The 13,175-nt window shown below is 43.5% G+C and overlaps 1 protein-coding gene across 1 annotated transcript in view; it reads right to left on the bottom strand.

Moving 5' to 3' along the window:
- The window catches only part of SNW1 (SNW domain containing 1), a 67,448-nt gene extending 62,332 nt beyond the window's left edge, over positions 1–5,116 (bottom strand). The window contains exon 1 of the mRNA XM_085626630.1: positions 4,978–5,116. Coding sequence (XP_085482756.1) covers positions 4,978–4,991 — 14 coding nt within the window. The 5' untranslated portion in view covers positions 4,992–5,116. The remainder of the gene's footprint in view (positions 1–4,977) is intronic.
- Positions 5,117–13,175: the final 8,059 nt, after the last annotated feature.

Genomic DNA, 13,175 nt, shown 5'->3' with positions numbered 1-13,175 from the left:
CTAGACTACGTGTAAATGCACCATTCGCCTGTGTTACTTAGTTCAACATTGCGGGTCCCGACCAGCACCATATTACGGCCACTCCGTAACATCTTACAATGACAATCAGATTTTGGATATTACTAACGTCCATCCTAGCAGATCTCTCCACTACTTTTCCCTTTAGTCCGACCCTCGAGGACCCCACGGGGGCCACCGTGGTCTTGATGCTGCCCAAGCATGCCGGCCCGGGACCCCTGACTGCAGCTCTCAGCTGACACGGAGGCAGGCCAAGCGAGCTCGGGCTGCCAGGCATCAGACAGGCAGCGGCCGCGGGCAGCCGACATGGATATATGCAGCTGCTCTCTCGGCCGTCACTGCATAAAGTAAATGTGTGCGGAAGGCAAGTCCTGGACGCATAACACAATTCATTAAAGTAACATGTTAATTTAGAGTTCGAAATGTTGTGGTTCCCATAATTTGGAGCCTCTGCCTGCCAGCAGTATCTTTTATTTAGTGATAAATACTATTTACCAAATGTCATGGGTAGTGTTGGGGTAATCTTTGCTACTAAACATGCCTGTACTGTCGGAGCGAACACTTTCTGTGAAGAAACCCACATATTCTGACAGTACCGGCTTCAATCTTTCAGCTCATGCTTCCGATAAAGCTTTCTATTTTCTAGTCTCTGCTTTTCTCTCAGGGTACTTTGTTCCCCTTTTCAGGTCTGTTGGCCTCTGGAAGATTCCCTCGGGTTGCCTTCAGAGCCATATCTAAATATCCATTTATGCATGAGACTTTTACTCCGAGTGTTTACACGGCTCGAGCTCTAGATGGTAACTGTGGATGGCAGCACTTTGTCAATGGAACACGATTACAATCCATTCAGAGCCAATATCTTAATGATAATTACAAGTAGTGTTCACCATATTTGTAAGTATTTAAGTTTAACAAGCACCTGCTGTCGCCTTCCTTTCCGCCAGAAATGTTCATACAACAATAAAAAGGTCACGATAACTCTGATTAATGTACGGGGTGGTGCACACTCCGCGTCCTCAATCCTGTTTGCCACTGTTGGCCCACATTGCCGACATGATGATTACCATGTTGGGTGGCCCACATAACATTACGGGGTGGTGCACACTCCGCGGCAGGATGGCCGCGTAGTACATTCTGCGCCAAAAGTGGTCCACCTGGTGAGTAGCACTCGATCAGCAGCTTTATTTATGATAGGCAGGGACAAGGACCCACTAGTAGAAGCCGCTCCGTAATGGGACGCGTTTCCTTTCATTTGTAACCTTCTATGTGGATTGGCCCTTTTACTTAGTTTGTTACATGGTACGTCTTATTTTAATCTGTAAGCACTATTTTCTTTAATGAGTTTCTCCTACTGCAGGCACTACCTGCTTTCCTGCAACATTAAGCGCGCCATGCGCTCTTTCACAGGGTGCTTTTACAAAAAAAAAAAGCAATTGTTTGTAAACGTACCCATTAGTGCGCTTTCATTTTAATAGCGGCTGCAAACTCTCTTAGACATGGTTCGTCTAAAGAAAGGGGCGTGGCATCTATTAACATGAAAGCGCACCATGGGGTGCTTGTATACAACAAGCATTTGTATACCACACCACATCTTCAACAAAGCCGGCAGTACCATCACACCCCACCTGCGCAACATCATCAACCTCTCCTTCAAGACCGCCACCTTCCCTGAGGACTGGAAGCACGCAGAGATCAACGCCCTACTGAAGAAACCCAAGGCAAATCCGAGCGACCTCAAGAACTTCCGGCCCATCTCCCTGCTTCCGTTCCCGGCAAAGGTCATCGAGAAGATAGTTAACATCCAGCTCACCCGTCACCTCGAAGGCAACAACATCCTGGACCCCTCCCAATCAGGATTCCGCAGCAACCACAGCACCGAGACCACCCTCATCGCCGCCACAGACGACATCAGGATCCTTCTAGACAACGGCGAGACTGCGGCCCTCATTCTCCTGGATCTCTCTGCCGCCTTCGACACCGTCTGCCACCGCACACTACGCACGCGCCTCCACGACGCAGGGATCCGAGAGAAGGCCCTGGACTGGACCACCTCCTTCCTCACCGGCAGAACTCAGAGTCCGCCTACCCCCGTTCCGAGCCGAAGCCTCCGAGATCATCTGCGGCGTCCCGCAGGGATCCTCCCTCAGCCCGACGCTGTTCAACGTCTACATCGCACGCATCGCCCGACAGCCCAACCTCAACATAATCTCTTACACCGACGACACGCAGCTGATACTCTCCCTCACCAAGGACCCTTCCAACGCCAAATCCAACCTCCACCAGGGAATGAAGGCCGTCGCCGACTGGATGCAGGAAAGCCGACTTAAGCTGAACTCAGACAAGACGGAGATCCTCATCCTCGGGCCCAACCCCTCAGCATGCAACGACTCCTTGTGGCCCGCCTCACTGGGGACCCCACCGGCCCCTACCAACCACGCACGCCACCTGGGAGTCATCCTCGACTCGAAACTCACCATGACCAAACAAGTCAACCCAGTCTCCTCCACCTGCTTCACCACCCTCCGCAAGATCTACAGATGGATCCTGACTAACACGAGGAAAACAGTCACCCAGGCCCTAGTCAGCAACAGACTCGAATACAGAAACGCCCTCTACGTCGGAGCCTCGTCGAAGCTAAATCAACAGACTACAAAAGAATCCAGAACGCCTCTGCACGCCTAATCCTCGACATCCCTCGCCGCGACCACATCACCCCCCACCTGAGGAACCTGCACTGGCTCCCCGTCGACAGAAGAATCTCCTTCAAGCTCCTGGTCCACGCACACGACCGGCCCAGCCTATCTAAACAGTCGACTCTCCTTCTACGTTCCCAACAGGAATCTCCGCTCCGCTGACCACACCCTGGCCACGGCCCCACGCATCCGCAGAACCACTTCGAGGGAGGTCCTTCTCCCACCCCACCGCCAAGACATGGAACACCCTCCCCCTTCACCTACGACAAACCGAAGACCTGCTGACTTTCAGGAGATGACTCAAGACCTGGCTCTTCGACCAGTAGCAGCAACAGCACCCCCCCTCCCACCCCCCTCAGCGCCTTGAAACCCTCGCGGGTATGTAGTGCGCTTTACAAATGAACGATTGATTGATTTGCAATGCAATAGGTCTCGCATTATAGAAACTTTGACCTCCTTTTATTGTAAATGACAATAAAAGCTTATTATTGCAGGTTTTTAAACCATAAATAAAAGGCATTGTCATTTACAATGCCAATAGCTCAAAATCTTGCAATTGCCAGACCCATTGCATTGCAAATGCTTGTTTTACTTGAAGTGTATAAGTTAAAATACCAGTATAGAACAGTGAGCTAATAACTGTCATTAAAGAGCTGGAAGCAAACTGGAAGGTAGAGGTTAGCGCACTATGACCCTTCCCCCCCACCCCCCAGTCTTTTATTATTATAATGTTGCAAAAAGGGTTCATTTCGATAAAAAACCAAAAAAAAAACCAGTTATTAAAGAGAACCCCCAACCACGGTGTAACATTTTGAATTCTGAGTTTGTTGCTTCTCCAGACCAAGTACTCAAACTATACTGTTTATCAGTATGGATGACGTCACTCCTACACTTTGTAGTTCTCTGTCTTAAGTAACATTCCTATACACTGATTTACACATTTTGATTGAGTGTCTGTGTGTGATGCAAAGTGCTCTAACACCCTACACTGGTATGAGTGGCACTATTAACCTAATTAAATGCATCTGAGCGAGAGAAGTTATGGAGAATTGAAGGGCACTGTTAAAGGGGTATTAGTGAGGGAATCCACAGCGAAGGTGGTAATTGGGGGGGGTTCAGCAAACAGACAAGCCAGCCCTGTATATAATAATATACGTACAGCTGACAACAAGCTGAGGGCTCTTCTGCAATGGCCAAAGTCATACAACTGAATTGAATTACCACCTTAGTGACTCCACTGTTGATTGAGCGTTCGTCCAGTATTAACAGGCTTGAGAGCAGCAATGAGCCTGGCTGACTGTAACCTATGTGTGCCTCAGCCTCACTTTCCTGAGGCTTGCACGATGCAGTGTCTTTGGCCACTGACCGATCAGGTTACAAGGACACTAGGTTAGTACCCTTCCATTCCTGGTGCTTTGCAGATATGTTTTAAGATCGTTTTAGGATTTTCTCATTGCTCAAATGCGTGTCATTTCAGATAATTGTATGTTTCCCTCATCTTCATTGCTTGATTTTGCTCTTGAGAAAGTGTCGCTCATAGTTGTTTAACTGTCACTCATAATTACACTGAAATTATGAAAATGTCACACATAGCAATCTGAAACCTTGGCAGCTATGATAAACTTTAAATAAAATAGCTCTGAATAGACAATCCAGTACAATATCCAGCTAAGTAGTCTATGGACATAAAAAATACCAGAAAATGCACCTATACAGAGCTCGTCAAAGGTGACAGCTTACAGAAAACAATAAACTGCACCCATTTAAGCACTAAGTCCCATAACACGATAACCACAACATGTAAACTCTTCCCACACAAGATCAAAACAAAGACAACTCAGTTCAAACTAAACGTTCTACACTGTGTAGCAACATATCCACAGACACGCACTTTAGAGCCCCACATACTGGTAGTAAGTGTTCTATAAGTACGTCAATACAATGTTCTTCAATTACAAGTAACGACACCGGCAGGCATCTAAGAGCGACTCCGAAGGATCAGCCTTAACCGATTATTGTTGGGACAGCGCAACACTGAAGAGCGCAGCAGCGACCGAGAGAGGATGGTACGAATAAGGATAGCAGGGGCGAGAAAGAAATGGAATCGTACGCCTTCTGCGAACACCCACTCCGCTGTCAGAGTTGGAATACTACCGGTCAAACAATGAAGCGTTATTCCTGTTAGATTCATAGTAAGTGTGTCGCTTTGCTTCACAGCAATGATTTCCTCACCAGATGCCTTCGTAGAACATTTATAAACACTTACCTGGCAAGCGCCATTTTGGATCCTGTTCCTCTGAACTGCAGCCCGTTGCCTGTCACGTCCGGTCGCCGTCGGTAGCCTCAGCGCATTGACGTCAGGCGTAGAAGCGTCTATAAACTCTTGGGTATTTCGCCGAAGTGGGCTGCATCTTCAGCGCGCAGTTATACCTGGGAAATGTAGTATTTGAAAGTTTCACAGCCTAGGCAATTCACGTAAACGGAGATACCTACCTTCCACCTGCCGGTGTCGCACCGAAATTCTAACCAGACAACCTGAAACCATTCAAGCTAAATGTGATTCAGACGCTTCCTTCGTTTAATGTTGTTCGGACACTTAGCGCCCGCATAGTTACCACTGATAAGCCCCCTCTGAAAGTAATTTCAAGCACCACTTGATATAATCATTATACCCTTATTTTCAGAAAAAAGTAATAAAGCTGTACGCCCTATCGAATGAAATTTAAGATAAACATCAAGCTTGGTTAGCGTTTTTGGTTGTGACTTGATACGCCAGAATACACGACGTCAAATGTGGAAAGCAAATGTAGGATTCAGATTTTTGTGAATTTTTGTTTGCAGTTTTATACAGCACAAACGCGGCCGAAGTTAATGGAGCGCTTTCCATGAGCCATATTTATGTTACCCATGGACAAATTCATTGGTGTTTAGGTCTCACCAAGACAGCGCAGGCTCTCTCTTCGAGACATGCTGTTCCTTGGATATGAGCCTTAAGCACTGCCCATCTTTTGAATTGGCTTCCCTTACTGTTCTTTGTAAATTCCAGCTTTTGATTTGTCAATAGCCTTAATAGTCCCTCCTTATGGACTTTTGTATCCTTCCAATGATGACTGCTTCTGTTACACGTGCTGGTACTTTTACTGCTATTTATGGTTTTAACATTGATACCAAGCACTTCCCGCTAAACACCTGCAATGCTGCGCTTAATCTTAAAGTATGTCGGTGCGCCTTTCTTTTGTTCTGCACTGCACAGCTCGCCCAGCTCTATTATTTTTTAACTTTCGAGTCACTTTAACATAATTTCACTTAGCGCTGTTCTCGTTTCACAAGCGTTGAGCTTTATCTACTTGTTTCTACATGTGCACATTTAGTTTCTCTTGCTTCTCCACCCCACCGCTTGTTCTCATTTTGTGATGTGCAGTCACACGTTGCTCCGTGGTGTGAACTACAAACAGCGAGCCGGAGCCAGCACACTGCACTATTCAGTTCCAAAATCTACATTCCATTCCAGAGGGACACGTAAAGCTTAAGTGATTTACCAAGCAACACAAGATCTTAGGCCTCCCTCCGAGACGCGAATCCTATTTGCCAGCTTCAAAGGCCACCACTCGAGCCCTTACAGCACATCCTCTCCCCTCAAGATCATAGAAGATTCTTTTGGAACGCACAAGTATAATGCACTTCCATTATGTGTTTCAAAGCAGCGCCAGCCATCTTATCATCTACAACTTCAGCCGAATTCAGAAACAAGGTGAAAACTCGCCATCAATGACAAACCCTCACATGTAAATGTTCTGTTACACCCCATCTATCAATACGCACATGCTTCCAAAACCTTAGATGATAACTAAACAAAAGGACCAATATACTCTTCAAAGTAAATGGAAAACTTCAAAAAATGCACTGACCATAGGTGTCCGGGCACCTAGCATGTTTGATACTATGCAGCAATTGATATACGAAATTCCAGTCCACTGGTACCCTGTTTCTGAGCATTATGTCCACATTTGAAGCATCAAAACTATTTTAAAAAGATGCTAAGTATATTACATTATGAATTCGCCTTATCTGTGCTGCAGCGCAATGCATGCTTTCTTTTTCTGTCAATAGACTTCCACCACAAAATATGGTTGTCTCAAAGAGTTTAAAAAGTACTGTACAGACTCTGTCCACTCTCTGGGAAGCAGAATGTGCCGTCCCTCAGAGAGCATCAGATAATGTACATTACTGCAGACTTCTATAAGCACTTACAGATGGAGCCTGAAAACGGCATGCGCTATTTTGAGCGCGGCTCAGATTTCATTGATACAAACAGCATGACGCTTAAAAACACTGCAAACACAAGAAGATGATGGATGGAGCGCTGAAACTTTTCAGACACTCACCCCCAGTTACAGATGTGGGTTGAATCGATCATCGTCCTTTAGCTCACTTCGCCACCCCAGTTCAGACACAGCTATATGAAAATCAGTCTTGACCCTGTGCCTCATGGGAACAGTCCAGCCCAAACTGCCAAGCCATGTCTTGACATGCAGCTCCCCAACTGAGACTTCAAAAGTGAGTGGCACATAATTTCTACGATCGATGATTTAATCGATGACCTCAATTGAGCGCGCTGGTTCTCAAAGCAAGATCTCAACTTGGTGTGCCACCAACTAGAATAAATAAAGAATGCTGGTACATAACAAATTTCTTCACCCATGTCAAACCGCTACCTCAAGTTTAGCATCTTATTCGCTGCTGAACAGTTTCAAAACATGTTAAAGGATATTTGTGTCACGCCTGTTCTTCTGCCTGATGATGGACCAATATCACCGTAAATATTGCAAAATGCTCTGTTTCATTGAATAACACCATGTACAGTACTGTGGTCAGATTTTTGTTGTCGTGCAATACTGCTGTTTGTAAATGATAATGACAAATTCCTTAATGGTTAATTAAAAGAGTTATAAAAAAATTTATGATAATAATAAAAAAAAAATGTTAAAGGGAGTGCTATCAGGGCAAGAAGGCATACTAAATGTCAATTAATACCATTCTCTTCTACGCTGCACTGTTACCGGGAGCTTTTTAGGGGGCACTGGGAACCTTCACTGAATGTTCGAGGGAGTGATTTAGGGGCAAAGGGGCACCTTAACTTGAAGGGGGTGCGCAGGAATGCTCACACTAAAAATGAAGGAAACAAATGTGTGAGACATGGAAACTAAGCCAAAAGGTTTAACAGATTTATTTAGAAGGCGCAGCTTCAAGAGAAAGGCATTTAAAATACAAAATACAAATATAGTGACCTCGCATTCACAGAGTCATATAAATCAGAAGGCATTCCTACATGGAAGCATTGAAATCGTTAAGACAGAGACACTTCCGAAAATGCAATATAAGATGTGCAGATTAGAAACCTCAAGGACACATTTACAAATGCAACATGAAAAACATGATTTAAATCCAGGAAAATGTTCTCAGAATGCAAAACACATTTGATTGAAAATGCTGAGAATACTCACGTTTAAACCTAAAAGAAACCAGCCTTACAATTGCAATATAAGCATTTAGAATTCAAAAAGGAGAAAACAATAGTTAAAACAACATAGCAAATAACATAGCATATATGGCATTTATATAGCAGAAAAGAATATATACTTAAAACAAAAACAAGAGCTCTTGGGGAGCACCCACATCCACCTGCCATCTACAACAGACGGGAGGGTAGTCCCACAAGAAATCTGTGAGGTGTCCTTTTATACCCTTTAAGACAGTGAGAAGTGCCTACAGCAACGTCATCTCAAGCCAGTCCTACCTACGTCAATTACACCACGGTTCGCACGTTTATCAGAAGTGTTGTGTCTATCCTACTAAATGCGGAACATAGACTAGGTGAAAGGTTATATTCTCAGGCCAAGCGCTCGTCGTAAATTGCATAGGGCAAGCAGAAAATGTGTAATGTAAGGAATAAAATATATAGCAATGTCTTGGTTGCCACATCCATCACCCTGGTCGTACGTCCTTGTGGTGGGAACTTCTCTATTCACATAGCCAGATGTACCCAGGATGTGCTGGGCCCTATTCCGACAGGATAGAGAGAGCCAGTGAACTCTGCACCAGTAAACTCTGCGCACACGGGTAGGGTGGGGGCTCTATAGTTTGGAGCAGGAGGCCTCGCAGAGAGAAGCTGGCTGTGATTTTTTGTCAGACAGGCTTAGAGCCTGCTGTTCAGAAAAATGGGTGCAGAACTCTGGTGAATTTAACAATGGCCTAAAGATTAGGCTGGCAGGGTCTATGTAGGGGTTCATACTGGCTGAGTGACAAGGATGGCAATGGGCATTTGTTATATGTTAAAACCGGACGCTCTGCTCAATGTAACATGGCCTACAAATTAGGCTGGCAGGGCTAGGATAAGGGTCTCATACCTCAGGTGTGGGCAGAACGGGCCTGGGGTATTATATGATAAAAATAGACCCTGGCTCATTCCATCCTCTTGTTCATTCTTGATCAAAATCCTTACAGCATACGTTTGAGGCTTTTCGGGTATTTGGTAATGGTGGTGGGCTGCATTTAGTGTAGACCTATTGTTGTTACTTCTACAACTTTAATACGAGCTAAGCTATTCACATTCCCTGTTCTATCCTTGCTCTCCCTTTGCAAATTATGCTTTTCTCAGGAGGTGCAACTGCTACAGACATGGTGTGCTGACTGAGGAGCATAATCTACATTAGATCACAGCCCACATATTTAGAGACAGGTATGACATTGTAACACATGCTGTTTTCTGTGTCGGTAGGCCGGTGTGTGCAAACATAACATCCTGCCCTATCAACTGTCCCCCTGTCCCGTCTTTTTCAATGGCTATTTATTCAATTTGGTACAATATCTCTGTGTTATTTAAACAGTATCTCAGGTATAACACTGTGATCACGGTACGCTATAAGGAGCGTAGTCATTACAATAGCAGCAATGGGGGTCAATGCTGCTAGAAGCACCCATGATCATTTTCTCTAATTGTTCTGAAAGTCTTGAGTCATTGTTCCAATCGTTGGTACGTGTGGCTAGTGTGACTAGTTGGAAGAATGTCCTATCTTCTGCTGTACTTTTACTCTTTTCAAAAAGTCTGCTGAGGAATAATATAGAGCCTCAGAGATGATACCTGTAAACAGAAAAAGTAACCGTTGGTGCCTGTCTTCAAGTAATTTGAGAGGTTACAGGTACTTCTATTACTTAGGCACTTTCAATATGAAGAAAACAAAGTGATGAAGAAGGTAAAGATGTCTCGTTGTCACAACTTGTAGACTGAGGGGTTGGGGCATTAATGTTCCCAGACGTTCTTTAGGTGATGTATCCTTGGGGCCCGCTTACACACACTTCCTTTCTCTGCTGTGTAGCACGTGCAACCCTTCAGGATGAGCTTGCCATTCTCACTTGGTAGTTTCCTGTGGAACACATGTAGTTTCTGTGTGGCTCCTTGCCCCTTGCACAACACTTCAATCACATGTGAGATGAACGCTGGTCCATTGTCAGAACTCAAAAGCATAGGTACTCAAAAGCGCGGTATGAACTCTTTCAGGAGGCATTTGGCAATCATTTGTACATTGCAGTTCTTGGACCGGTATGCCTCGGTCCATTTGCTGAACATGCACACAATAACCAACACGTACTTGAAGTTTGAGTAGGGGGTATGTTGATGAAGTCCATTTAATGTGGGGATATGAAGTGATGAAGTGGCCTGGGGCAGTGGAAATACAGCATTAGGAAAACAGTCTGATCTTCCCATCACGTCCTACAAGTGATGAACCATGAAAAAGACGGGCCATGGGAGCAAGCATTATCATTTGTAAACTTATCCTTCCATTTGGGCCTATCCGTATTCCCTCTTCTGTTTGCCTTTATCCTTCCCTGTTCCCTTCTTCTTTATCTTTCACCCCTTTCAATAATATACTAGGGTCATAGTACATATCATCCTCCCTTATCTTGATATCATGATATCATGTGGAGTAGAAGTAATTTGAACCATTGTGTACTCACAGTCAGTTAATGCTATTCCTTTTTTTTATTTACATCTGCATCAATAAATTCTTTACCAATTGATACGTAGTCCTTGGAGGAGGTGTGTGCAGCACATTATACAATTGAAATTTTGGTACCAACAGGCCTTGCAATAGTTGAGCTATTAACGGTGCATGCTGCAGTTGTTGGCCAGCTGAGGTAAGGAGGGAACTCCAAATGAAGGAAAGAATCTAAACATTATATTGGCATCCCTATACAACACTTTTAAAAAGAAATCCATTGTCTCAAAAGGCAAAAGAAGAATTAAACGTTGCACTATAGCTTGTCCCAACAACAACCATAATTGAAAATCTCTGTCACAGCAACATCTTTGAGAATCAAAATACTCATAGTTGTCAAAATGTGCCACCTTTATACCTTGAAATCCAATTGCAAACACCCTTAAAGACTGCACCTGTATACTAAAAGACATATTTAAATCGGGAAACGCTGTATCCTTAGAACATTATAATACGAAGCGCTGGTATTCAATGCACACTATCCTTCTGTTTTGGCGTATACTCATTACTAATGATCAATACATAAACATAATATAAACACAACATTACTACTTTTCCTATTACTCCTATCCTTTGTAGTCCCTGGCGAATGCACTGCATTAGAATGCTTTTTAGCACATTCCACCGTACAATGTAATTTGTTACAACAATATTCTCTCCAACTCAGAAGAACCTAGGAATGAAAACCATTAATATACATACACATTATTTCTTTTAGATACACATATAAAACAGCACTTCTCCTTGCCCCATTCAAATAGTCAAAACCCATGAAAAAACGCAATATACCTAGTGCTATTCTATATATACATCTGTTTGTGAAGATGGCGGTGTTCCTGTTGCGGCTGATCACCGTCTTTTTCCTCTTTGGACAGTCAATGTAAACACGATGCCTTCCTTTGAGCAATGCAGACAGATGTTGGTGAATAGACTAATACTTTAACATGTCTTTTAAAAAAAAATCTGTGTTCCAGAACGGATAGGTCGGAGCTCAGGAATGATGGGGCCCTTCTCCTTCCACCTGAATACCTGAGTAGAAAAAAACTTCGCAGCGCGTGTTAATTTATACAAATAAATGTCTTCTTTCATAATTTCAATGTCACTGTTAGGTGTAGTTGATGTGACTTATACATATATTAATTGTTCAGTGAAAAGTATATGGGGCGTTAGGTGGTTGTCAGATCATTGTAATATTTGTGAGTGAAAACAGGGCAATTCATAGGCAATAGCTATTTTCACTTTCTCTTAATTATTCATTTATTTATTTCCCTCAATTGTGGTGCTTATTTTGCCTATTTTATTTTTGAGCTGTCCGTTCAGGCATTGCTGTAAGTTATTGCTGCTTTAATATCATAATGGACACACGGTCCAGCTGCGATCCAAACTCATAGTGGTCGACCTGTAAAAGTTATGCACCCACCACTAAAGTCTGCAACTGTACTTTTAAAAGTCCTCTTTAAATCTATACCTATTATTCTGACAAATACTGAGCATTACTTACTCTGTGCATACTGTCCTTTAACATTGAAATCTACTTTATATCTGCACGTATTAATTATTCTTTTGTATTTCCTGTCCCTGGGGCATATGTGCAGGAAAATGGTGTGGTGGCTACCTGTGGTAATCTATTCCTACGGATCTCTGGTCGTTGTCTCATATTTTGAAGACTGCACACAGCTGTGCATATCCGAAAACTTATTCCTCACCTCCCCTCACACAGCTGCACTCATGGTAACCCTGAGTTAGGATGGCCTCTAATGTGTCATAATTCTGAACAATAATTAATCAATTTAAGAGATGTCCCCAAAGATGTCGCCAGTCAGTAGTGTTGCTTTCGTTCAGTTGTCATAGGGGAGCGAAGCATGTATATATATATACATACATAGGCACATACATATTCCGTCACTAAACTGCACAACGTGAAACGTGAAACACTGTATTCAACCTCGGCTTCCCCCGTTACCAAATTGTGTGATTCTAGGCAACTTATTTCTCTTGTTCACTTCCACATCTCAACGTATTCTTCTAACTGTATACACAAATATATTTCTACACATTCATATTTTTCCTCTCAATCTCATGTTCGTTGCCAACTACAGGAAGTCTCTTTCCTGCCTGGCTCAACGCCCAGAATCTGTGGTCGGCCAGGAATGCTACTTCTGAAGGCAGCCCAAGAAAAAATCTATTAACTCTTCAACACCACGTAATATCCAGACACATGTATTGTCTTTGATTGTATGTAAAATATAGCTTATTATAAAATAATATGGTGTTTTTGTAAAGCGCACATTCACTCAGAATGGTATTGTGACGCTAAACAGCAAATCTTTATTGTTCCCCTAACTCAATGGTACTCATTTTATCCACCTTGGAAAGATGAAAGGCTGAGGAGACCTAGCAGCATTTG

The sequence above is a fragment of the Triturus cristatus genome, chromosome 9 (assembly GCF_964204655.1).
Source record: "Triturus cristatus chromosome 9, aTriCri1.1, whole genome shotgun sequence".
Classification (NCBI taxonomy): domain Eukaryota; kingdom Metazoa; phylum Chordata; class Amphibia; order Caudata; family Salamandridae; genus Triturus; species Triturus cristatus.
The sequence above is the reverse complement of the archived record's forward strand: the minus strand, read 5'-3'. Positions and strand labels throughout refer to the sequence as shown.